The 26,743-nt window shown below is 46.9% G+C and overlaps 2 protein-coding genes across 3 annotated transcripts; both read left to right on the top strand.

The window, feature by feature from the left end:
- The first annotated feature begins 357 nt into the window (after nucleotides 1-357).
- Nucleotides 358-8,420, top strand: LOC144947742 (calreticulin-like). The gene is made up of 9 exons (XM_078877078.1): nucleotides 358-606; nucleotides 2,058-2,159; nucleotides 3,743-3,946; nucleotides 4,827-4,921; nucleotides 5,308-5,517; nucleotides 6,073-6,186; nucleotides 7,321-7,464; nucleotides 7,885-7,977; nucleotides 8,162-8,420. The coding sequence occupies exons 1-9, from the start codon at nucleotides 510-512 to the stop codon at nucleotides 8,369-8,371; spliced, it is 1,269 nt and encodes a 422-aa protein (XP_078733204.1). The 5' UTR covers nucleotides 358-509; the 3' UTR covers nucleotides 8,372-8,420.
- Nucleotides 8,421-14,133: 5,713 nt separating this feature from the next.
- Nucleotides 14,134-26,406, top strand: GLRX (glutaredoxin). Of its 2 annotated transcripts, none has more exons than XM_078877077.1 (3): nucleotides 14,134-14,639; nucleotides 23,511-23,655; nucleotides 24,719-26,406. In XM_078877077.1, the coding sequence occupies exons 1-2, from the start codon at nucleotides 14,217-14,219 to the stop codon at nucleotides 23,622-23,624; spliced, it is 537 nt and encodes a 178-aa protein (XP_078733203.1). In that variant the 5' UTR covers nucleotides 14,134-14,216; the 3' UTR covers nucleotides 23,625-23,655; nucleotides 24,719-26,406. The 2 variants fall into 2 exon arrangements, with proteins under 2 accessions (XP_078733203.1, XP_078733202.1); XM_078877076.1 differs by having other exon boundaries at nucleotides 14,138-14,639; nucleotides 23,511-23,638.
- Nucleotides 26,407-26,743: the final 337 nt, after the last annotated feature.

Below are 26,743 nucleotides of genomic sequence, written 5' to 3'. Positions count from 1 at the left end.
GCTCCATGCAAATGTTAGCGCGTGACGTCACGACAGGCGTGGCTTAGCGTGAGGAGCCGCGATGACGTCATTACGTAAAGTCGCCGCAGCGTTCTAACCGCTGGGATCGGGGGCGGGGCTTATGAATATTACGGCGACGTGGTGACGTCATCACGTCCCGGCGATCGGATGTGGGGGGGGACGTGGGGGGTTTGTGGGGGGGGGGGAGAGTCGGGCGGATGTGGGGCGGGGCCTCATTGCCAAATTAGGCGCGTGACGTCACCGCAACGGTCACGCGGGAGCGGGGGGGAGAACCCGCCGGTCGTGGTGAGCGTTGATTGGTCTTCGGCTATCGGCGGCAGCCAATGAGAAGGCGCCATCTGTGCAGGCTGCCTGCAGTTGTCGAACAGCCGGGGCCGTGCGGGTTGTTTCGAGTCGGCTCGCTGCGAATTCGAGTAAAGTGCGATATAAACTAGTGGATTGTAATTGCTCGACGGTTTAAAGTTTGACATTTGTCGACGTTTAGAACCATGCATTGCGCGATAGTTGCCGTGACCGCGCTGCTGCTGGCGGCGAGCGCCCTGGCCGAGCCCGCCGTGTACTTCAAGGAGCTCTTTGACGATGGAGGTGGGTGTGGGGTTGAGGAGAGGGCATTTCATGATGTCCGGGAATTAAGTTGAACCGATGTGTAATAATTGTGATTGGCAATTTACCGTTGCGTGAACAAACCGTGTGAGGTGTGCCAGTCGTCGTGTTTTATTCTGGGGTGATGTGTCGAGTTTTGGGGGATGAGCCATAGTGGATGTTGTAAAAGGGCCTAATCGTGCGTGGATTTTGACACCAAATTTTCCAACGTTTTCCCATTAAAACAATTGATTTTTTTAGGGGGTGGGTGGAGGGTATTTAATGAGAATGCTAATGTGTCGACGTTTGTGAGCAAACGCGTAATTGATCGATTGAGGGTTTTTTGGCATCAAAAATCTTAAAGAGGCCCCATGAACGACGTGATTTTTTAAAAGTAAAATTTCTCCGACGTGACCCGCTCACGGACACTGCTGGTGGATGGGCAGCGGCTACGTGCTCAAGAACAAGACAATTGTAGATGTTGCACCTATCCCTGCGCAGAGATTTTGGTATTAAAATGCCCCCCCCTCCACGTCTTTTTTTGTTACACTCAAATTGACAATTAGCACGAGATGTGTGTACAGCTAAATAGCTCTCGTCACTTGTGGCCCAGATAAAGTGAATGCCGGTTACGGAGTAAAGTCAGCCATTTAATTAACCACTAAATCCTCTCCTTCCCCCCACACCCCATAGCCATTTTAGCGACAGTTACTCTTGTGACGTCATCGTCGTGCAAACTGTGGCCCCGGAATTAGTTTGGGTGATGTGAGCCCCATATGTCCCTTTTTCTAATGTTGTGTTTGCGGGTTTTATCCTGCAATAGTGCTGTGATGGATGCCCGCCATGCAGCAAGCAACTACTGGTTGTAATAGGGGCTGCGGTGGGAGGGGGCCGCAGACGGACTGCACCTAAATCGAGACTGGCACTTTTAACAAATGCCTCCGGGTCTGCCCCCCCCCCCAACCTTCACCAACCCACCGCACTGATCAGCGTGGTGAAGTATGTTCACGTAATCCCCGTGACCGACACGGGTGTGGGGAAGCCCTCATACAGCAGGGAATTGACGAAAGAGATGTGCGGGTACTTGTACAAAGGGGTATTTTGACTCCGCTATTGAATCTCAACATACGCCCCCTAGTGGCATGACTGCAGATGAAATAAAAGTTCACATGAATGCTCCTTCAAGCGAGTAATTCGAACTCTAATAGGCTTACCATAATTTATCGCCTAATGGCGATACATCGCCTAGTGGGTTCTTATCCAAATATCGTGCATGCCTCGAACCGAATTTCTGCTCACTTCCCATGCCGTGCCTATGCACACACACGCCATATTAACGATGTAGACACCCGTGGTGAACCGGGTCCAAAGTTGTATCTGTTGTGCAGTCTTGTTTAGAAAAAAATAAATCTGACCCCTCCCCCGCAATGTTATTGTTTTCTGTTTCTTTGCAGATGCATGGCAAGACCGGTGGGTGGTATCGAAACACAAGTCCGACTATGGCAAGTTTGTGCTCTCTGCCGGCAAATTCTACGGCGACGCCGAGAAGGATAAAGGTGAGATGGTGTTTGTACGCATGGTTGATGTGTTAATGATTTGCTTGAGAAGGCCTCTGACCTTTCCCCCCACCCCGATGAAATAATAAAATAAACAATACCTGAGGAACTAGTTTTATGGCCCCTACCTCTCTGGCTTCCTGGTAGTTCTTCCATATTCGGATTTCGCCGTTGAATTGCAATGGTGGCATTTACGCCCTTGATTTTAAGCACGTTCGTTCATCTGTACCTTTTCAGCAGTGATCGGCACCATGTGAAATGTAGCATTGTGTAACGTACATATTATATGAGAGATTATGTACTAACACTTGATTAATCAGAAGACTCTATGTGTAGAACACTTGACCTCAATTTAAAAACTTGAAGCGCTTGCTATTTGTTATTTGGCATTAGCAAAAAGATAATCAAATATGTGTTCGCCCCCTCGGCATATTGAGGTTTTTTAATCCTTGTATCAAATTTTCAGCTCTCGTTAATAGATTACACACTTAAATAGGTGCCCTTTAAACAAGAGCTTACAACTGGACCAATTCATTGGTGGCAATGAACCACATTATCCTCATGTGGGGGTGTATGTCCAGTTTTACTGAAATAGGAGCTCCAAATACCAACTTAGTTTGCCTGAAAATATATAGATAATTAAAGTCTAAATAATTTATATAATTTGTCACTCCTGTCTGGAAATGAAAGCTGGTTCCTACGAGTGAAGTTAACTTTGGCCCTGTGACATGGCAGTGAATTTGATGAAGACAAGCAGTAAACATTGAACAACGTGGATGTTCAATTATGACTACTGATTCCAGTGCACAAATAACATCAACATGTAATTGAGTAATTGGTGGAGCTTATGGGTGTAGAACATTATTTAGAAAATTAAAAGGTTAGAAATTAAGCGCTATTTAACAAATATATTTTTGATGCAATACGATTCTTTATTACCTGTTAATAATCGTTCTTTTTACCTTAAATTATAGTGCTGCCTTCTGTATGCTCCTTTAGGCAAGTCCGTGGTTTGCATAAGCATTACAAGCACTTTTGCAGATTCAAATTTACTGTTTACATAGTTGGGCAAGGTTGTTGTGTCAGGCCAGCTTTGTAGATTAGTTATACTTGGCTCGGGGGCTTCTTACGGAAGGTTAGCTTCTATTGTGATGAGTTAAACAGAGCAATTTCAGCGGCCGTTTAATTATTATAACCCATTTTCAACTTCGGTTGTTGTGACTTGTGGGTACAGTTATTGGGATGAATTTAGAATTTTTTTAAAAATCCAGAATATCAATTAAAACTGCAGTGGCATTTTTGTGCTGGCTTACAATTGCTGCAATTTATTTTGCCACCCACCTGAAGTTAATACCACAGGTGGGATTTTCCTGGTAGGATGGGGATGGTTTCGTTTTATTCGTATGTGTTTGGGTGGTTTGTTTACCTTGTACATTGCAGTCCTATCATGTTTTTGTATTGTTTGTTGTAATGTTCTTATCTGCCCTGACTGGACATCTGTGAAAAAGAGATTATAATAGCTCATCGGATTCCTCCCAGTATAAATACATATTTTGATTATAAGTTGCTCCCCCATGTTGCAGGCCTGCAAACGAGTCAAGATGCCCGGTTCTACGCACTCTCCGCCGGCTTCGACAGCTTCAGCAACGAGGACAAGACCCTGGTGATCCAGTTCACCGTGAAGCATGAGCAGAATATTGACTGCGGCGGTGGCTACATCAAGCTCTTCCCCAAGGACATGAACCAGGAGGAGATGCACGGCGACTCACAATACTTCATCATGTTCGGTGGGTCACCGCTGCTTGATTTAAGACTCGACGTGCAGTTTTTCTTTTTAATATTCAGCTACCGCGGTAAATTTTCACATGATGATAAGCCACTTTGCGCTTTCGTTTGTGGCCGGGTCGCTTCTGAAGAAGAGCTGCATAGTTTAGTGGGCCTTGCCTAGTATGATATATATTTTTTTAAGTTTGTCACAATCGTTGCGGTGAGCTTAGTGTGAGCACCCATACTATTACACCGTGGCTCTACCAGCCCCAGTTCATCTGAACATCTGGAATTTCATTTTCTCCATGGGTTAATTTGAAAACAAACTAGACTCAAATCTCAACGTTGTTTTGTTGAGTTCCTAATTTACCAACATTTAATGTTTTGGCAGAAATGTGTTCGACAATGTATGTGTGTCTGTGTCTAAATATATAGTATTTTTGTCATTCAAATTCTGGAATAAGGCCTTACCACTTCTTTGTGTCATGGGGGTTATTTGACCATACTTCATTCTGGTCAGTATGGGTTGATGGCTGGAAGTGTAGAACCACAGGACAATGATACATTTACTGCACTTCTCCCTACTGCCTACCACGTAGTCCCTTCCTGTGCATGGAGGTCACCCATCTGATAAGATTGTGTACATTCTAGGTGATTTGGTAATGGGCTGTTTCTACCATTAGGTGGCAGAAAATAGCCACTTTTACATTAGGTGAGGAACAGAGTCTTGGGTAATGGCAATGTTTATGAATGTCTTCTATAAGTGATCTTAAAAGCACCCTGATAAAATTAACCGCAAGTCGTCATTGTATTAGAGTACGTGTTTTCCGTTAATGCTTGGATTAAATGAATGATGGGGCTCAGGATTAATTTGTGTCCATCTTGTTGTCTTGTCTCCAGGGCCAGACATTTGCGGGCCAGGAACCAAGAAGGTTCACGTCATCTTTAACTACAAGGGCAAGAACCACCTCATAAACAAGGACATCCGCTGCAAGGTGAGCAAACAAGAGCAAAACCGTTAACACGTGCTGTTAACGGAGTCCATGGAGACGGCATCTCTTCTACAATGGAGATGTCGGGTAAATTTAAATAGCTGGTTTATGGAGGATAATTTACAAAGAAAATAATGTTTAAGAAAAAGCGATTTTAAAATTGTGATGTGGAATATTCTAATACAGCAATTTAGATAATTCAAAACATTGAATTACACTGGTGTTGCTGAAATAATATCTTGTTTCACTAGTCGGATACAAAAATAAGTGACTACATTCTATTGTACCTAAAATTTGTCGATGGAATTTGGGGAGCAGTGTGATATGCTCAGTGCGCTGCGAGGTGGGTCTTCACTCTTGGTCTGGGTTCTCTGTGCTTTGTCTGGCAGGATGACGAGTACACCCACCTGTACACGCTGATCGTGAGGCCAGACCAGACCTATGAGGTCAAGATCGACAACAAGAAGGTTGAGTCTGGCAGCCTGGAGGAAGACTGGGACATCCTGCCGGCCAAGAAGATCAAGGACCCCGAGGCACACAAGCCCGAGGACTGGGAGGACCAGTCCAAGATTGACGACCCCACCGATGTCAAACCAGAGGTACGTGCGGCGAGAGCCGTTTTTGAAGGAAGATAAAATGGGCATTTGTTTACTGGAGATGATCAATAAATTGCCACTTGCATTTGGCTACTGTATACACTTCTTGTGCTGTGACCACTTTCCCTTGAGCACTCTTGAGTCCAGCACTTACATTAAAACGAGCCTGTGGCGTCGCTCATCTGTTTGCAGCCACAAGCTGTTGGTGGATATCTCATTCCTGTCGCAGTGACAAGTATTGAAACATTTATTTAATTTATATATTTTTTCTACGTGACTTTATCGAAAGAACCAAAGAGTAATTCCTGCAGTCACGAAAGCCCCAAATCAAGTGAAAAGTATGTTCATATAAAGCCTATTTGGCCATAAAATTATGGAACCATTACATTATGCAAATGTAATTAAGCATCGTATTGCATATAACAGTGACTAACAACCATGATTTCTGTGGTACAATTAATTTCGGACAGCAAAATGTAATGAGCCATTAAGAACTGTGGCTGCTTGTCAGATTCGGTCATCATTAGCCAATTGTAAAGTCTCTTTCTGCCCACCAAGGATTGGGAAAAGCCAGAGCACATTCCTGACCCCGATGCCAAGAAGCCGGAAGATTGGGATGAAGAGATGGACGGAGAGTGGGAGCCACCCATGGTGGAGAATCCCGAGTACAAGGTGAGTGCTGCTCGTGTTAAAGGTCATAGACGTGGCTCTGTAGCCAATTAAAAAAAAAGCTTATTGCATTGATTTTTGTCAATGGCTGGCTAAGGATCCTTGTCTGACGTTTGAAATCGTTTGGCAAATAAGATGACTACAAAGCAGCTTGGTATTGACCGAGTGCATACATTGTGCTTGTAGGAAAGATTGTTACTATTATCTTGATGTGTAAATAGATAATACGGTGCCTGCATTTGCAATTGATCCGAGTTGCTAGACGGTTAGCACAGGAAACCCGTACGTAACACTGGACGAATGTAAAATGTCTCCTTTTTATCTGTTTGAAAAGTTCGATGTCAACAACGGTACTTTTTGCACCTGGATTTACAGGCAGGGAATGTTTGCGAGAATTACCATCCCGTTTTGAATTGTACTTTCACAATTAATTGGCCAATAGCTATGCTTTAAAATTGTCCATAAATTAATTTGTACCTGCTGGCTGGTGACTTGTCGTTGCCAACCATTGCCAGTTAATTAGTTCATGGTAAAGGTCAGCAGCGTCACCGGTAGGCCATTAACCTACTCAATGGTGATCTTACCAAAGAGTGAGTACAAATGGCTGAAAGTCAATTAGTTCCCTTGACACACCAGTGCATTTGACACACCAGTGCATTAGCGCTGGTGTGTAATTGGCCATTGCACCTAATTTGTCCACCTTGAGAGAAAGCTGTACACGAGTTGTTATGAATGATAAGTGCGATGGAGGTGGTATAAACCAGAGTAGCTCAGCTGTTCCTCGATGTTAAGAATGAACGAAACGTCTGTCGTGCAGGACATGCTTTCTCCGAGGCTTTTCCATGGCACAGTGAATTTGTGGTCTCATGGGAATTGGGGATGGTGATGGCATGGGATGGCCTTGCTTTAGCACATGGATCATGGCTGATCATGTGTGTGAACATTTAATTTAGTCAGCTGATGGGGATGGTATTCATGGTGAATGGTCATTACAAACAATGTTGTAAAAGTGTTGTGAAGTTGGTCCTCGTAGGATGATGCATTTGGTGTGTAAATGAAAGTGATGATGATTGCTCAGGCTGCTTCTCTCGGCCGTACGCCTGATGTTGATGACTGCATGTTTGGACTCGCTCACAGGGAGAGTGGAAACCCCGCCAAATTGACAACCCTAAGTACAAGGGAGTGTGGGTGCACCCTGAGATTGACAACCCAGAGTACGCAGCCGACTCCAACATCTACCTCTCGGAGAATATCGGGGTCATCGGTCTGGATCTCTGGCAGGTGAGCGTGCTCGTGTAGTATTACATATTTCAGATTATTAGATGCTGCCGCCAAGTAAGACGCACGCCATCGGACACTTCTGTCCGAGTTTCCCATAATTTGTAGAAAGTGTTGGGCTGATTTGAATGAGTGCTGCATATTGACACCTTACAACAATGCATTTTATATTCAGGATTATTTTAAGAGCACTGATTTAAGACTGATTTTAAGGTTTTGGTCCCCACGAAGTAGGCACATGGGCCCCTACTTTCTTGCGTCGTGTGTGGTGCCCAAACATGCCTAATTTGGTCACCGCTCCTGAAAACACTACGCTAATGAAGTGAGTTTTTGTTCATGTAGCTCTGCCTCCCATGCAATCACTTGGTATGCCCTCCTTGGTTTGTGGTGGTGCTTAATTCGTGATTTTTTTTTCATTCACAGGTGAAATCTGGAACGATATTCGACAGCTTCCTCATCACCGACGATGAGAAGTATGCCGAGACCATTGGTGAGGAGACGTGGGGAGTCACCAAGGTGAGAGGATTCTTGGCTGCACCAAGAGGGCAAGGCTTGGTTCTGCGACAGACAGACACGCGTGCACACATTGTGAAGGGACTTGCGTATAAAATAGATCGGTCGCTCGTACGTCTTTGCATGTTCGATCGACGGTGTCGGGACGTTCAACGCTCAACCTCAAATGTGTCTTCTCCCACAACAGGAAGGTGAGAAGAAGATGAAGGAGGCGCAGGATGAAGAGGAGAGAAAGAAACGTGACGAGGAGATGAAAAATCATCCTGAGCCAGAAGACAAAGACGACGGCGGTGATGACGATGACGACGATGATGATGCAGACAAGGCGAAGGACGACTTTGATGAGCCTGAAGATGACGATGATGAAGATGACCCCAAACTTAAAGACGAGTTGTAAATACGGCTTGTATTTCCCCCCCCCCCCCACATTCAAATTGAGGATGAATTGATGCTGCAGTGTTTGGGTTTGAGTAAGTGTAATTTTATTGCCTGTGCGCATTTAATACTATTGCATCCAGATATTGTCCAGGTGATTTGGGTTTGTTTTTATTGCTCAGCTAGGATGTGCCATGCATTACCTTGGTACAACATCACATTTTTACCTGACATTGATTATTGGCATCATTTGATCTTTTTGAGGCTAGCATCACACAAGGTATCGATACTTGATGATATGGCGACATTGTGGACCCTGTCGTTTTTTTGAACGAAGGCAAACCAAACAAGTGTAAGATGGGGCAGGCCGGGGGGGGGGGAGGGTGGAAGATGCGTAATACATTGAAAACTATAATTTAACTTTAAGCTTGTTTGATTTGCCCTTCGTCATAGCCATTCGCATTGACACCCGCACGGTGGTCGTGATAATTGGAAGTCTTGGTGCGGCCCGCGCAGCATCTGTTACCTGTGGGTCCTCGGCATCAACTTGACAAGCAGAGGGGGCGAGAAAGCAGTGCCTTGCCTGCACCGGAAGCTCCATTCCTTTTGAGGTTTAGGGCACTCGGCACAACCAACGCACTCGCTCGCTCGGTTTCCTGCGATAACTTATTAACGACGGGGAACACAGGCTGGGTTGCCGCGTGTACGCCCACGTCAGGTTGGTCTTCACGTCCACTTGTCTTGGTGCGCACAAGTGCACGAGAAACTTGCCGTGCGCTGTTTGTCCTTAATATCGTTTCATGTGCGTCTGGAGTGCTGCGCTTTTGTTCCGTGCTGTTGTGACCATTGGTGCATAGCTGTGGGTGGCTACTGTGTAATGCACGCTGTGGAGCGGAGTTCAAATTAAATTTGTTCTCGCCATTCGCTCGCGTCGCTTGCAGTAGCGTGCTGCGCTGTTTTCAATGGTGCAACGACATCATCATGTTGGCGGTATAGTGTGTGCTCACCTAGCCCAACGGTTCATAGAGGGAAAATGGGGGGTATGGGTTTTGAGTTGGTAAGGATGGGTTTCTACTGAATCAAATAGTGCTGTTTTCTCAACTGCGGAAACTGATGCCCTTGCCATTCTAACCAAGGTGGGGGGAGGTTGAGGGGATTCTACTTTTTCTTTCCATTTAATTTTTAATTTTTTTAAACGTGCAAGCACCGTCCTGCAAATTTTTTTTTAAAGTTACTTTATGTTGGGGAAGCAAAGTTATCAGTCGCAGGTGTTTATTACCATAGGCTTCAGCTGTAAATACATGCCACAGGAATTTAAACCCGTCCTGTGCAACATTGTTTTGTATGTTTATTACAATTGGAATTAAACATGTCGTCTGTCCCGTCAAAGCCCTTTCCCATCAAATTCATGCCGTTCTGTTTGAGTCTCGTTTGCATCTCCACAAATGTGGTAACGGGAACACCTTGAAAATCCTGTGTAAAACTTCGCCTTACTGACCGATGAAGCATAATTTGTTTTAAAATAAATGCAATAGTCTACTGGGAGCTATTGTCTTGGTTTGAGCTCATCCTGGCCTTCGTCACTCGTGAACTGGCGTGTGAGAAACGTTCGAGGTGACCCCGATGGATCTCCACTAAACTCGTGGGGACCCCCCTTTATATTGTTCATGCAAAGCGATTTATAGAATTCTGGCCAGGGTGGGAGCGGTGGTGCAGTTGGTTGACCCGCGTTCGATTCCTGGTCACGGCTTGCACCCGTGACGAGTGGTATGTGAACTGGTCCTGACCCCCCCCCCCCACCTGCGGTGCCTCGACGTTAACTACCTCAACTGGTATACAGACGGTCGTAGGTTCCATCCTGACCCTGGTATCTATATTTGGAGTTTGCATGTCTCCCCGTGGTCATGTGGATTTTTTTTCCAAGTCCTCTGGGATTTCCCCTCCATATTTAGAAGCATGCGTTTCGGCTGCTATAAATGTCCAGTTGAGCTATAATTTGTGGCCAGGTAGCTTCTAAGAAAGCTATATAGCTCAGTGGGCCTTGGTAAAATAAAAACTGGTTTCAAATAGTTTTAACATTGCACTGGCCAGTGTGATTTTGAAGTTTGGTCAAACGCCCCATGACTGCTCCATCCAGCAGTGGATTGCCAAAAGGTAAATGTATAATTTAATTATGTCAAATGCGCAGTCTTGCATCACTCACCAACACATTTTTCTACATACCAAAAGTCAACGGTCATTTATAGTTTTGATGGGAGGTTAATTTTAAGTGGAAGTCACTGGGGTAGCCTGGATGTGAATATGCTCCTCTTAGCAACCATTTGTCAGGCCGGGGGTTCCCAGGGTCTCACGACTGGGCCACAGAGTCCCGGCCCTTACAAGGGCAGCGGGGCTAGGGGTCCCAGGGTACTAGCTAGCTGGTCTTCTTGCTTCTGTCTTGGACTGGCCCCGGACCCTTCCTGGGGTCCGGCTTTTATACCCAGCATCGGTGTGTCAGCCCCTAGCCCCGCCTACCTTCCAGAGAGTTCTAGAGGGGGGCTCTGGGGGATCCCAGGACACCCCGTAGCCCCCTCCTACTGGGAGGGTTCCCAGGGGATCCGAGAACACCCCGCAGCTCCCTCCTGCTTTGGGGCTAGGGATATAGCAACTGCCCCTGCTGGACCCTGACTGCCCCTGCAGGTAAGTGTACACAGCCCATTGACATCACTACACTCGTGATGGAATGGCAGGCAAAGGACGGAAATCACCGAAGAGGTCGACAATCACTCAGATGAACATGTCCCGTGGAAGTATTCATATTGTGGCATCCCATTACTGTGAAAGATGGCCACAACATAGAGAGTGCATCCTGCAGTGGATATACAATGTTCCAGGGACGTGCAGTCAGGGGAGGCAGAGCCTCAACTGTCATACTCCAATGAAAATAGCTGTTACGAAATGTACAAAAAAGAATAATCAAATAAAATAAATATTAAGATTTTTCCACTGATCTGTGTTCTAAATGTAATTTCTGTACGATTCCAATCATATTTCTAGTAAAAATCGCCTAATTTTCGGAGCTCCGTTGCAAATACAGAAAGAGATGAGAGGTGAGGCAGCGACGAGCTCAGCCTCCCCTCTGATTGCGCAACCCCTCAGTAACTGGATGGGGCGCGGGCAATAAGCGCGTGCCTGTTACTATCTCAGTGTCACCAATGTAATGTTTGTAGACCCCTTCATTTCATGTCCTCGCCTTCCATACTCCAGGTAACTTATTTCACGTATGTGTATAAAGATATTTAGGCTCTCTGGTCTCGTCATGAAACTGCAATGAAAAAGCACCAGGGGAGGCAGCTGTCAGATCTGCCTCACAGGGGGACGTGTCTAACACGCCCCCCTCCGTGAGGCCATGCCCCCTCAGTGTGTGAATCTGGCTCTGACACAAGCCAGTGCCTCCCCAGCCATTGACTTCACCGCACGTCGCTGCGCTGTTCATGGTTATACGTGTTGAGGTGTAGAATCACGCGGACTCGGAGTTTCTTGTAAGGGCTTACGCCGGTTTATTAACACTGTTAATAATCACACTAACTCACACCAGAGGTAGGTGCACACGACACTCGGCCCTTCCCCTGGACCTTGGCTCTACTCTTGTCCCTAGCCTCGGCTATTCCCTTGGGCTCTCTCACCCGAGTCAGGACGGGGGTTGAGCCAACTCTGTCCGACCGAGTGAGAGCAGCACTCCACTTCTCCCTAGCCGGCTCTCACGGACTTTCTCGAGCCTTACCCTCGGCTATCTCGACGGCTCTTCCCAATCGTCAAACCCGGACGGGGGTTCAGCCAACTCCGTCCGGTCACGAGCGGGAGAGACCTGCCTCAGCCCGGGCTCCCACAACGACCCCGCTCACGTCACGGGGCCCCCCTTAAGCAACCCTTTACAATCCCCGTCACATGACGTCAACCCACTACCCCATGACGTCATCAGGCTACTGCTCAACACATGTGCAGAGGGTACTTCTTTTATTTCTCACACCGGGCACAATACAGGCCAACACTTATTCTTCTCCTCACTCTGAGTACAACAATTAGATATTAACGTCTCTACTGGCTACACACAGCCGATCACTCGGCGTGGTCCCACCGCCCTCACTCGGCTACGCCGCTGGCTGGCGGCGTGTCGATTATGGCGATGGAAACCCCGCAGGAGATCTTCCACGTGGCCGGATGACGGAGAGAGATGTCGGCGAGCAGCGACTCAGCCAGGACCCAAGACTCCACACACGAGCCCCGAGGCCCGGGTCCGCTCCCCCTTCTATCCCCCCAGGCGTGGCTAGGCCCCGCCTCCGGCCACGCCCTCTCGTGGAACCTTCGAGCAGGTTCCCGGAGCATCTCGGCTAACCCCACCTGTTACCTTTGCCCCAGATACCTCTCCTTCTCCGATTGGTTGTTACTTTAACCGTGCCCGTACCCGTGATTCCCTTTCCCGGCCAGCAGGTGTCACCATGTCATTACACATGAACTCCAAAATTCCATCTTTCTACTACCCGTCGAGGCATATATACGACCAATCCCAACCGCTGCAGCCAATCAGAACGCGGCATTGTTTGTGTTATCGGCGATATCAGTCTCATAAGTAGTGTCAGTGTTGTTACCAGTGTTGGTGTCATCAGTATAGTATATCTCATCAGCTGTGTTGTTGTCATTACCAGTGTTCGTGTGAGCGTCAGCAGCAGTTTTCGGTATGATCAGCAGTATTAGTAGAAGCCAATCGTGTTATGGTCATCAGCAGTGTCACTGTCATCAGAGGTGGGTAGTACCAATGTCAGCTGTGTATCTAATCGATGGGTTTGGTTGTGAAGATTGCTCAACGAATCGGTAAGCTCACCACAATTGGCGCAATAAACATTTCTACACGTGACGACTAGTTTGCTTGTGTCGGGTGGTGGAGGGCTTACAATGGCAGATTTGGTCAGATCGTTACGTGTCCCAACTCATGAATCAATAGCGGAGCAAGGGATCGGTAAATGGGTTTGAAAACGTACGTACAGTGTCCATGTCAAATACCGCACGTTTATTAACCATAGAAATACCGCAGCGGTCGGTAAAGACCCCTGCTGCCTCGCTCGCAAGAGTCGAGCCATTATATGCCCAGTGTCACGGTTTCAAAATATACCAAATTAGAAAAAAAGTAACAACAACCCACAAATGACTCAATTGGGATTACACATGGCAATAACCATCGCTTCCCTAACTGCGAACATTTTGCAGGACCCTCCCGATAAAAGTCAACGGGCCGTAGCAGCAGACACTAACAACACAGAGCTATCGTTGGGGTGGGCAGGAGCCCAGCCAGAAGCCAGCCAGCAAAACTCGAAGCATGCGTGGCTCGCTTATAAAAGTAATGTACTCGAATTGTAAATGTTGTGGGTTTACTCTTCAACACATCGATGTGCTGAACTAGTAACGAATTGGCACATTTTGCTAACATCACAAACCATATTCATTGGTTGTGTCGGGTGGTGGCGGGTTTAACGACACATTGATATTCACGCCCTGTAACCCAAAAAACACCTATATTATAGACCCCTACCGTCTGTTATACGCTGCACGGGGGTTTTTTGTGTATAGGTGCTGCTACTCGCAGCACTTGCCCCTACAGTCTGTTACAGGCTACACGGGGGATCTTTGTGTCGCGAGAGAGAGAGAGACCTCTAGCGGACGTCTTCACCCCCCTCCCACCACCACCCCCTCCCCCCCCACCACCCCCTCCCCCCCACCACCACCCCCCTCCAACCACCACCCTCACCACCACCACCCCCACCCCCGTCTCGCTTGGCAATCACTCAAACCGGAGATGCGCACCGCTCGCTCGCTCAGCCGTGGGCTGGGCCATGGCCCCCCCACCCCTCCTACATGAAGAGGGCGGCACAGCCGCGCCCAGCCGCGACACCACCACCGTCTTCAGCTGCCCGCGTCTCTTGCTGCACCCCCCGCTGCTGCTGCTGCTTCCGCTGTTGCTTTTCATCGCCGCCACCGCCGCCGCCGTCATCTTGTTGTCCGCGTCCCGACCGATCGATCGCGACATCGTCGTCTCCGCCGGCGGCGGCATGGCGCAGCTGTACGTGACGAGCAAGGTGCGAGCGGGCAAGGTGGTGGTGTTCGTGAAGCGCGGCTGCCCCTTCTGCACCGCGGCCGAGGCGGCGCTGTCCAAGTACCGCTTCCGCAGCGGCGCGCTGGAGGTGCACGACATCGGCGGCGAGCAGGCGGTGGCGCAGATTCAGGATTTCTTCCTTCGCACCACCGGGGAGAGAACGGTAAACGCGCGCACGTGTCGCCGTCGGCGTCATCATCACGAGGATCGTCGTCCTCGTCGTGATGATGATGATGATGTGTCAGGCGGTAGTCGTGATGATGATGATGATGTGTCAGTCGGCTGTGTCACCCACGTCGGTATTGGGTCTCGTGGGCGGTGGGGTTGACGGCTGCAGTGTCGGTGTCGTCGGCTGTGTCGAATGTCATCGGCAGCGTCCGTGTCACCGGTGGTGTTTAGTGTCCGTGTCGGTGTCAATCGCCAGTGTTGTTCGTCATCGGCATCGTCCGTGTCACGATTCGTTGTCGCTGTCATCAGCAGCGTGTCGGTGTCCTCGACCGCGTTTGGTGGCATCAGCAGCGCCGGCAATGGCAGCGGCATCTGGGTGATTTGTAATTGTCGGAGTTTCGTTTCCCAAACTGCTCGGCTGGTTCGGAGTGGACATTGTCACCCTAAGGCATCACCACTCGAGTAGCGACCACGCCTAGCCATTACGCAATCCCTTATATTCCTTATAGTATCGTTGTCGACTACTTTGTCTGTATATAACCTCGTCTCAGTGGTTCATCTTAAACCTGGGGTGTGAGATTCCCTTTCTGGGGGTGCGAGACGTGGCCAGATTTAATTCAGAAGGTAAAATAATCGGAAACACAAATTAAGCACGGGCACGTAAGCGCACCGACTTTGTTTCATAAAACCCTGTGTGTGTTTATTAACATTGTACATTTACGATTGAGAACCAATGGGGGGTGCAAGGCTGCAGTAAAGGTGAAGAACTCACTGCCTTAGCCTCTGACCAGGTGTACACAAATTAGATCCATGTACTTTAGCATTGTTTGTTTGAGTGGTTCTCGTTAAAGAAATTACGGCGTTTTGTGGATGCCGTTTAAGTAAATTATCCGAACAGCGTTCTTGATTTATTCCAGCTGCAGTTAGGCACTGAGTATGATGACTTCATCAGATTATTATTATCAGCAGCAGTGTTAATCAGGGCTGTCATTATCAGTAGCATCATCATCACGTATGCACCACCATGCAAAACAGGTGTTATAGGCTTTGCTGTGGTTGGCAACAGACGGCGGTGCACAACAACAAGGGGAGGCCTGTCATCCAGCAGTGGATTGACAAAGGGGTGTAAATGTACATCGTCATTCTCTACATCGCGTGCTGCTCCAAATTCTTAACATCATCAGGAGCGTCGTCAGCAAGCATGGCATGTTGTGTTTTTCGGATGATCATCGTTCAGGGCATTGTCATCATCCTCAGAAGCAGCTGCAACATGAGGTTTTATCGCGATTATCCATTGTCATTAGCTCTGTTGGATATCACCAGTAACCTTATCTGTGTGCATCATTATCCACGTCAGCGTTTCCATTGGCATGGCGTGCTCTCAATGGAAGTGTAATTTCCTCCTTCCTTCTGGATAATTGCATTGTCACCGGAAAATCACCACCTCAAACTCAGTCATTCAACTAAAAACTAAACATTTTTATTTTATTTTACAAGGTAAGGCCTACTAAGCGATATAGCTTCAGAAGCGACCTGGATATCACAAGTGATAGCTGAACGGGGAGTGGCTTCTCACGTGAAATTGTATAACAGCCAAATACTCTGAACGCGTGTCGATTCTAAATGTGGAGAGAGAAACCGGAGTACCGGGAGAAAAATCCAAGCGACCACGTGCGCACAGACACGCAAACTCCAAATATACAGCAGGCGTCAGGGTCGGGATCGGGATCGAACCCACGACCTCCTGTATACCAGGCGAGGTAGTTAACATCTCGCCACTGTTGCGCCATTAAACATCTCAATCATGACACGTCTGCAGACCTGTACCATCCAGAACATGTAGATTTCTCAAATCCATTGATTGACACAGGGGCTTATGTTTTCCATACTTAACGTAGTCTGTATCTTTAACAGTGTAAGCTTATCTTGTGTACGGCAGCCGTCTTGGCCAGATTGAGGGCCTCTGCACTCCCTCGGGATTTTCGGCACATTTCACCAGGCGGGGGGAGCATAGACGGAACATAGTAGGGTACAACAATGGATGCTGTTTCACTCTTCCCTTGCCGATAACGTTGCCCCGGTAGCCGCCTGCAACACGTGGTTTAATTAAAATGAATTATCCGTACAATTGGTTCAAAGAAGTTAGGAAGAAGTGTACATGTCGATCGCCTGAGCTTTGACCATTTCACTTCTGCTTCCTCGCCAACTCTAGCCCTCCCCCCGAATCCCCATTCCCTTATCTTCACGTTAAGATAACAGTGTTGACTGGGTGGAGCGGGTGGCACAGAGCAATACTTTACAATCCTGCCTGACAATTTCGATTCCTGCTCACGGCCAACATGGGTGGCGAGTGATAATTATCTGAACTTGATCTGTCACCCCCCCCCCACGCCCTCTTCCACCGACCAGAACTAGCCAGCGTGGTGAAGTATGGTCAAGCATCCCCCATGAATCAACGTGGCCTTCATCCAGCAGTGGATTGAAGGGGCTGTAAATCATTTTCGTGAATGTCTACTCGTCATATTTGTCTTTGATTTGGAATACTATCTCACGGAATGTTATCGGCGCGGAGTTTTCATGTCACTGCCTTCACTTCGATCGCGGCCGAACGCTCGTGCAATTTCCTGTTGCTGTGTCGCATCCCACCATGCACAACCCGTTTGTCACTCCACTGCTGGATGGAGGGTCACTCCCACACCGCGCAAGTCATGGGCGGTTGGATTTGTCCATACGCCTGGTGTCATTGACCGTGGTATATGCCAGAGGTGGGACAAAGTCATTGTTATGCAAGTCCAAGTCGAGTCGCAAGTCATCAAATTCATGACTCGAGTCTGACTCGAGTCCAAGTCACATGACTCGAGTCCACATCTCATAGGTGCGACAAAGTCATTGTTATGCAAGTCCAAGTCGAGTCGCAAGTCATCAAATTCATGACTCGAGTCTGACTCGAGTCCAAGTCACATGACTCGAGTCCACACCTCTGGTATATGCAATGGATTATAGGGTATCAATCGGTCAGTCAGTCTTTATTTTACGTGACAATATCGGTGCAGCGAGGGCATCGGGCAACAACAGGAATGAGACGAGAAACTCGGCGGCTGTCACCGACTTGAGCGAAAGTAAAATTGCAAAATAAATTGCAAAAGGTGCGCAAACGAATCGAATGAGAAAATTAAACCGTACATCCAAAAAAAAGCACATGAAAAGTCAAGTTTTGCTTCAATTCATATGATTTTATGGCAAGTCTGATGTAGATGTGGCTTGCACACACCACGGATACAGTGTTGTGTAACATGACTGTGATGTTACATGAGGGGGGAAATGATGGCGTTGTTTTTTTAAAAGAAAGACTGCACCACTGGCTGCCCATGACCTTTGCTGAATGGTTCGTATTCGTAACACAAACGGGCCACCCGCTTCGCTGCCAGCAGAGAAACATGAAGCCACGTATTGGGTTTACTCGCTGAATCATCAGCTTTGTAACCACAAACGCTCATTTAATGGACATTTCCAGCCGTTGTGTCGTTTCTATCTCCCGACTGGCTAACTCGTGGGCACTGTACTGTACTACAAACAAACTTCCACTTGTGTGTGTATGTCTATATATGGGTGCTCCTCTGACGACACCAACCCACACTGACCAGCGTGGTGAAGTATGGTCATAACCTCAAACTGTAACACGTGACTCAATTGAATAAGTTGCCCAACTCAACTTATGTATATTACTGAAACTCTCACTGGTTACTTTGTGTTAGAGGCGTTTGCCTGGTTTGTTTTACAACGGCAAGCATTGCGTGTGTATGTGTGTGCTCAGTGACACTCTAGCAACCTTTATTTCCCGGTAGTCATGTCCATAAGAAACATAGCAACATACTTGTTCATATGGAGATAACAGAATGTTTATTGGCACACAATCCGCTTTTTGTTTGTGGTATACTGGAGGTCGTGGGTCTGATCTCGACCCTGAAGCCCGTATATTTTACGTTTGCGTGTTCTCCCCGTGAATTTTTCTCCCGGGTCCTCCGGTTATTCCATCTACATTTAGAAACATGCGTTCAGAGTATTCGGCTGGTGTCCATTTCCACGCGATAATCAGCTTCGTTGAGCTGTCATTTGTGGCCAGGACGCTGCTGAAAAAGAGCAATATAGCTCAGTGGGCCTTACCTGGTAAAATAAAAAAATATATAGTTTTAGTGTACTCACGACCCATCTATGACGAATTCACCAACAACTCAACACTTTCGCTTGTAACACTGCCCTACTTTATGGATGTTGAACCTCTTTCCCGCCGTACGTAGCCAACCGTGCTAATCGGAGGTTCGTGGGAAGGACAAACCAATTACTCACTCACCCACTCATTGACTCGCTCACTCGCTCACCCACCTACTTACCCACCCACGCAATGTATGTACGTATGTTGAACTTATTTCGCACCGTACGTAGTAGCCAACCGTGCTAATCAAATGTTCGGGGGAAGGACCACAAACAAACTAAACGCAAAAACGGTTCTTAAATAAATTAGTTTTAAATGTATCGTGGTTCATTTGTGGCAAGTACTTTGTGTGTAATGTGTGCGACCTTTATAATGTATTTGTTCGGCAACATATTAGCCACCTAGTTTGAATGTACTCTAACCAGAATCAAAGTACCATTATAATATCCAAGGCAAATTTATGCACTATTAGCAAAGGACCATTTCCTGAAACGTCGTCTATTTTATGTTTTTCCTTCTAAGGCCACAGTGTCATTGTTGAATGGGTCCCCTGGTGTAGTAGGCAGTCACTTGACTAGGTGCATTCGTGGGACATGACATTTATTGACCTAGGTCAAGGGTTGCAAATCGCACTCCGTTCAAATTGAACGCTGTACACTCAGTCGCATAACGAGCGTGGGGCAGGCAGGGGGTGCCTTGCCCCCCCCCCCGCCGGCGCCAAAGCTACGAGTTGGGGCCCCCTTGATAACCTCAAGATATATCATGGAACCTTTTTGCCAATATCAAAATATGAAAAAATTAGAAAAAAACAAGAATTAGATTTCCCCTTTCTGGCAACAAAACAGGTGTTAAGATGTTTAAACACCAAATGGATACATTTAGCAAGGAATCAAGTCTGCATTAACCACACGTACTCGTAATATGTTTTAACAACAGATATGCTTTCAACAACAGTGTAAAAAACCAAAAACTTATTTAAAACGGCGGTTTCATTTTTTTTAATGAAAATGTTTTACATGGAACTCCCGCTTCTGGGATATTTATTTCACTGGATACGCGTCAAGTACATTGCAAAGAGGCACTACTACGGAGCTGTAGTCGCCGCATTTTGTGAAGACGGAGCGCCCCTACAGCGTTACATGTTCGAGACCGTGAGTGTAACGATGATGTGATTAGGCAAGAGAAGCCGCGATAGATGACACTATGAAACACAATTTTTGTTCCTGGGTACTAAGTGTTATTTTTTAAATTGCTTATGCCTAAAAAGTACAGAAAATGGCTATTTTTCCCAACAAACTTTGCTTTTGTGACCAGCACTTTATGTGAAGGAATGACAATTGCACACGTTTTCTCATTGAAAATAGGTAAATTTCTAAAATCACTGTCCTGGTCACAAAAGCAAAGTTTGTGGGAAATAATAGCCATTTTTCTGTACTTTGGAGGCATAAGCAATTAGGAAATAACACTTACTACCCAGGAATATTTTTTTTGTTACACAGTGTAATAACCTTGGTGTGACTTTACGAGACAAAACAAATATTAGGGCCCCACCTGATCGACTTCCGCACCTCCTGAGCTGATAATGTCGTTGCTACGCCACTGCACACTTCCCTGTTCCCTTACTGTCACAAGACTCTGTTCGACAATAATTACGCGAGTATCCATACAAGTTTTTGGGTTCCATCGCGGTGGAAACCCAAAAACCTATTTTGGAATAATATTGGTCGCGACAGCCTCCGTGTTCAAATAATTTCGCGAGTACATTCCGAAACGGTCAGACGCACATGGTGAAGAACGATCGACAGACGAAGCTGCTTTTGCATTCACAGACTGACGCAATGAAGTTGTATAAAAACCCACATGTACCGTATAGTGGTGAGGCCAGAGGGATTGGTGGCACCACGCAACTCCACAAATAGCGACAGATCAGATTCTACATGGGCGCGTCACATTCTTGTCTGCCACTTGGAGGTGCTGTGTGGACCTGTCACGTTAAACGAACCGGCTTGTGGACTCTGGGACGGGGACAATCGTGTGACGCAGGCCAGGCAACAGGTTAGTGTAGAATGAATGCGCGCACCCTCCCTTGGTAAATTATGGAATGTTTAAATTACGTTTAAGATATTTTGTGGTTTTACTTTTGTTCCGTTACGTGATTACTACGTGGGTTGGTGCAACGTTTGTATTTTTTTTTACATTGGATCTCATAAATTGAGTGGGAGGTAAATACTTCTTGTTAAACGCAGCACTCTGTTGGCCTGTTAACACTATAATATTTCTAAACAGGTTGCAACATCGTCTCGTTCAATTGAAACCAAAAAATATCTTCCACGGGCTTACTCATTCACTCGGAAAGAATTCGCCAGTCTTCTGGCGTTTCTTGTCAAGAAACAACTGGCACTGCTTAACAAACACATTCCTGCGGAGGGAGCTGGTAGGAACGTTGGGTTGCTCGGTCAGTGGCCAGGGTCAACAGCGGCGTGGTGTATTCCACAAATATGGCCGACTGTGATGGCGGGCACAGGCCGGCGTGAGTAAGTTAAATATTGAGTTTTATAAGGGCACCACGGGGTGACCAGCCCCTCCCCACCCCCCACCTAGCCCCACCCTCTCCACCCAGCCCCTCCCCACCCAGCCGTCCCATTTTTGGATGCACGACGGACGGACACAATAATCCCCTGTGGGCTGGTGGAACCAGGTGGTTCCTACCAGTAAAAATTACGCGGTTCAGTTATTTTGAGATCCAGTACAGCGTTGGAGCATGACTCAGGAGCCTAGTGCATAGAATGTTGCTTGCTCTACCCTGTGAGTGCATAGCGTCTGCTCGTGCTCACGTTACGGTTGGGCTGTTTGCGGGTGTGCGCTCGTGTGAGCATTGATGCATGGGGCTCTGTGTCAAGAGCACTCGGGAGATAAAGTGCTTCTTGCCCTGCACTGTTGAACAAAGTGTCGGTGGAATGTTTGCAATTCCTTCAAAGTTAAAGTTGACTTCGTGGCGTTGGAACTGTTGAGTCTCGGTGATCTAGAATGGGTGCTTTTTACACGCTTTTATTTCACTCACTCTGTCTGTTGTTGTTCTTGTCGTCGTTGTTGTATCCTCAAATCTTGTAACTCTATTTTAACCCACTTCCCAATGTGGTATCGACTGCAAACTTGGTATACTTATGTCATACTGATGACAATACTATATTCTATCATAAAAAAACATATTTTTAAACATCCTTTTTATATGTTATGTTTCGGCTGGGTCTAATTGTCCACGGTCAACTGAAGTTGGCTGAAATTGCCATTTCATAAAAGCGTGTTTTAAAAAAAGTTTTCAACTTTTATTATTATTATTAATATGATTGTTTAATTGCAGTGGCTAACTACCCAGTATCCATAGCAACAATATTGGGTATTTTTTGCAATGTGGTTGGAACCGTTGGCCCGACGTTCCATGTTTACGGTTTTTCCCCTCCGCATTGAGAATCAACGTCACGCGTTTGGAGTATTTGGCCACTGCTATACATTTCCACACGATGAGCCACTTCGCTGAGCTATAAAAAAAATTTAGTTTCAGTTTAGTACTGGCTCTGTTAAGTGTGCCACTTTGGAGTGTTATAGTACACCGTTTTACACAGCAAGACTTACTCAATGGGTTGTTGCTGCTTCAGATGAGATCAAGTTCAAGTTCATTTATTAGGTATAGCCCTGTGAGCCATTCGGCTCTTGAATCGGGTGCAACCGCAACAAAAAACAAAAACATGAACAAAAAACATCTTAAAGTGAATATGTGACTAAGTGCAAACAGAAAATCCAAAAAAAGACAGCAAAATATTGCAGAAAAAAAATCACTGTACACCAACGCTGTGTGCAAAAATCCCAGTGGGATGCAAGTCAAACAACCAACAACAACCACAAGACAACTTAGATTAAGGCCATCAGTCTAACTCTGTACTACAACAAACAAACATGGCTAAACCAATACACTTTTCGAAATCACCAAAATAAAGCCATGAAAGCAATGGAACAGCTACATTTGGGCAGGATTACCCCACAGGCCCTCCTTTAGGCCTCTCCATGCCACGGTGTGCACTGGTGTAACCCAGTGGATGAATTGGATTTCTGATTGCAAGGGGTGGGGGCAGGTGTTTCAAGTTGAGAAGGTTAATCGGGATTAACCCACTGGCACTCCTGTAGGCCTCTCTATTCCACGGTGAAGTAACATCTCTGAGCTACGGTGGCGTGGCCGTCAAGAACACTTTGTCTTTGAATTTCGTACCGTACGTAGCCAACCGTGCTAATTGGAGGTGCGGGGGGAAAGGACAACAATCTAAACACAAAAAACAGTTCCAAAGAAATTAGTTTTCAATCTAGATTTAAAAGTGTATAACTCCAGCGGCTTCCTAATGTCGGAAGAGCGTTCCAGACGGCCGCAGAAGCGCATCTGAAAGTGCGCGATGCGGCGACCTCTTTGTTCGAGAGCGAGCCAAAAGCCACTGCGAGAGAAAATGTTTAATGACTTCATAATGTTTTTTTTTGCAATGTCATACAGTACATACACAGGCTCTTCTCTCCTGTTTGCCTTAGGGCCCCTCGTAACCTTAATCCGGCCCTGGCCGCAATGCGTCGCATCTGACCAACCCTGGAATGAACGCCTGTGCCCCGCAGGTGCCGCGCGTGTACATCGGGGAGAAGTGCATCGGCGGCGGCTCGGACACGGAGGCGTTGGAGCGCAGCGGCCTGCTGGAGGGCATGCTGCAGGAAATAGGCGTCCTGCAATGAAGGGCGCAGCACGGGTGTGTGAGCAGCACGGGTGTGTGAGCAGCACGTGTGGGAGCAAGCACGGGTGTGTGAGCAGCACGGGTGTGTGAGCAGCACGTGTGGGAGCAAGCACGGGTGTGTGAGCAGCACGGGTGTGTGAGCAGCACGGGTGTGTGAGCAGCACGGGTGTGTGAGCAGCACGGGTGTGTGAGCAGCACGGGTGTGTGAGCAGCACGGGTGGGAGCAAGCACGGGTGCTGTGCTCGCGCAACACGGGTCCTGTCACGCCAGGTGGCAGCAACGTGCGGTGACAGCACGGAGGTGTTGTCATCACCACCGTGGTGTAAAATTGCAGCGCAGTGAAACGCCCCTTAGCCACATTAATGTGCGGAGTGGTATCGTGTGGAGGGGTGCCTTTGGCAGATAATGTTATCCATGCCTGTGTCCAGGCAAATAACTCGTGGTAGTCCCCGCAATTATTGGTGATTAGATAATCGGTTGGATTATCGCCGTTTTTGGTAGAGGGGGGTTGGGATTTTTCCATGGATAAACACAGAAACATGGATTAATTGTCCACCTGAATTATTTTATCAAAAAAAAAAAGTTATGATTTTAGCGCTGTGAAACCACTTCCAGTTTACCCCTTAGCTGCATATCCACGTTTATTTTGAAGAATGCATCCCAGAATAATGGGCAGTGTCCATCGATTGATTGGGGACTCTGATAAATGGGAGTAGCAGATAAGAGGGCAGCAAGCAAATAAAATAGTTCAACTTCTGTTACATCTTGGGGAAACCTCGTAGCCTTATTTCCAGGTGGCAAAGCATTTGATTGAGTCCGTATGGCAGCGGTCTGTTGGCGAACTAATTTTGATAACTGTTTTGTCGTTTGTGCCTTTTGTGTTCGTGCCATTTCTTAATTTGTTTACAAATTTTTTTTATTTTGCTTGGTAGTTGTAGGGGTTTTCATTTTCTAGGTTTGTGTGTGTGTTGGCCTTTTTTCTCACCATACATAGCCAACCGCGCACATGGGATTTCCTCCTTGTACAGTTTTGTGGGATGCTGTTGGCAGATGCTAAAAAAATTTATGTATTATTATTACATGCCCTCTGTCCAGGGGTCTTGGACGTTCGCTGCGGATGTTTGAGTCTACCAGCATCCGCTGCTGTCGCCCTGAGAAGGTGGTGGAACGGAAGAGAGGAGCTACAACTTTGGAAACTTGGGAAACACCGCGCGTTCACTCCCGTTGTGCCTCTTACTACGTGTGCCTCTTACTACGTGGGACTCCTGCTACTCGCGCGCGGCTGTGCTGCTGTACGGCTCTCCGGTGCGTTTTCTCGTCATACCGGGTGTTGTTTCGCCACGACGTCCGACGTTCCACCGCATGTGCCTAGGTGGGAGCTTGCAACGTGCGGAGCGAGATGTCCCAACGTTGCCCAGCACTGTGGAGCGAAACGTCGGACGATATGCTGAATGACTTGTGAGCAACAACTCCGAACACAACATCGGAGGCCCCTTGCAATTATTTTGGCGCGCAAGCTCAAATTAGTTGGGAGGTTGAAACCGCGGTAGTTTTGTCGGATTTACACAACGTAGTGTCTCACAAGAAAATTCCTGGCATAATAACAGTGATTCAGTTTTCAAATGAAAGTCACTTTTTTCACTCGCGAAACATGCAACAGGTCATACGAGTAAAATCAATTGTTATCTGTTCTTGCAAATTGTACAAACGTTTTTGCGTTCGGCTTAAACACAATTTGACACTACGGGCGGGACATCTGAGACGCGACAGACGAGACGGTGCGAGTGAGACAACGGTGCGAGTGAGACAACGGGGCAAGTGAGATGGCACAACAAATGATAGACATGACAAAATGGCCGCAACCAAGGCAGACGGTGCAAATGAGAGGGTACGAAAGAAACAATGTTTTTATCCAACTTTGTTTTAAACCGCGATGGTGTGACTCATGACAAAATCGCCCCTGTGATTGAAATGAAAACAAAATATCCCATGAATTACTGGGGTATGAGTCATTGTATCCCTGAAGAATTGCGGTTTGTTTCTGCTTTCTACCACTGCCTTCATACATTGCCTTAGAGCAGAGGAACTCCTGCTTCTGGCCTTGGCTGCCCAAAACAAAACGGATGCTAACCGGTGCAAAAGAGGTGGTAACAGGCAAGGGTTGGATGGTGTGGAAGGGGACGGGTGGAGTTTGCAGGAACTAAATTTCAGTGAAAGAATAAAAAAACATCGGGGAGTCGTAAAGCACAACCCGCGAAAACACTCAGTTTCCCTTGTTCTGCTTGGTCGTAGTAGATGATGCATTCCAAGAACGGTGCGCACAAAGCGAAACCGCACGAGACAGCCGCCTGCCGGGTGGCGCGTACGATAGACGCACGCTGTCCTACGTCCGACCGCACAGCCGCATCTGAGTAAATTAAAACCGCAAAATGTAGCGAATTGTGGGTAGAAATAGGTTAGCCGCGCATAATACAACGTAACATCGCGCAAAACGAACCCACGTAGAGCAATGCGCGTGTCGTCAACCCTCGTGCACTCCAATTAATAAGGTTGTCACGCGGTTACCGCATCATTGGGCGTGCAAGGCACTTGGCGAGCATCTGGTGATGGGTGGGTTTGAACAAATTATCTTTTCTTCAATCTAAAAAGGTTATCTCAACAGTTGTATCTGACTACGTGTGTCAACGTGAATTTTATTATTTTAATTGGCCCTGTTCACGTCATTTCAAATTGTCTTACATGAAAAAAGATGTTGCTTTTGAAAATAAAAAAGGTAGCTTCATCATTATTGAATGTTTACATTTAACATCCGGTACTTCAATGAATTAACGCGTTGGGTATTTTTTTGTCTTGTTATTTTTTTAATGCGGTGTGATTGGATTGTTAGTGTTAAGCCCAATGTGTGTCCAATGATGCAGGGAATTAAATTACACATTATTTAAAGTTCAGATGTACCATGTGCACTGTCATCATTATCGTCATCAGCCATGATCAGTCAATTGCTGGATGAAGACCTCACCCAAACCGTCGCTATCTCTCGTGATCCTACGTTGTAATGTTCCATAACAGCACCCATATATAAGCCGATTTCATTGCTCCATCTCTTCTATGGACGTACCC

The sequence above is a fragment of the Lampetra fluviatilis genome, chromosome 46 (genome assembly GCF_964198595.1).
Source record: "Lampetra fluviatilis chromosome 46, kcLamFluv1.1, whole genome shotgun sequence".
Taxonomy (NCBI): Eukaryota; Metazoa; Chordata; class Hyperoartia; order Petromyzontiformes; family Petromyzontidae; genus Lampetra; species Lampetra fluviatilis.
The sequence above is the reverse complement of the archived record's forward strand: the minus strand, read 5'-3'. Positions and strand labels throughout refer to the sequence as shown.

Excerpts from the sequence above, each read along its gene's own strand:
- GLRX (XM_078877077.1), top strand. The coding sequence starts at position 14,217 with ATGGCCCCCCCACCCCTCCTACATGAAGAGGGCGGCACAGCCGCGCCC. Across the intron at positions 14,640-23,510 it reads GCACCACCGGGGAGAGAACG|GTGCCGCGCGTGTACATCGG; the intron begins GTAAACGCGCGC and ends TGTGCCCCGCAG.
- LOC144947742 (XM_078877078.1), top strand. The coding sequence starts at position 510 with ATGCATTGCGCGATAGTTGCCGTGACCGCGCTGCTGCTGGCGGCGAGC. Across the intron at positions 3,947-4,826 it reads ACAATACTTCATCATGTTCG|GGCCAGACATTTGCGGGCCA; the intron begins GTGGGTCACCGC and ends TCTTGTCTCCAG. Across the intron at positions 6,187-7,320 it reads TGGAGAATCCCGAGTACAAG|GGAGAGTGGAAACCCCGCCA; the intron begins GTGAGTGCTGCT and ends ACTCGCTCACAG.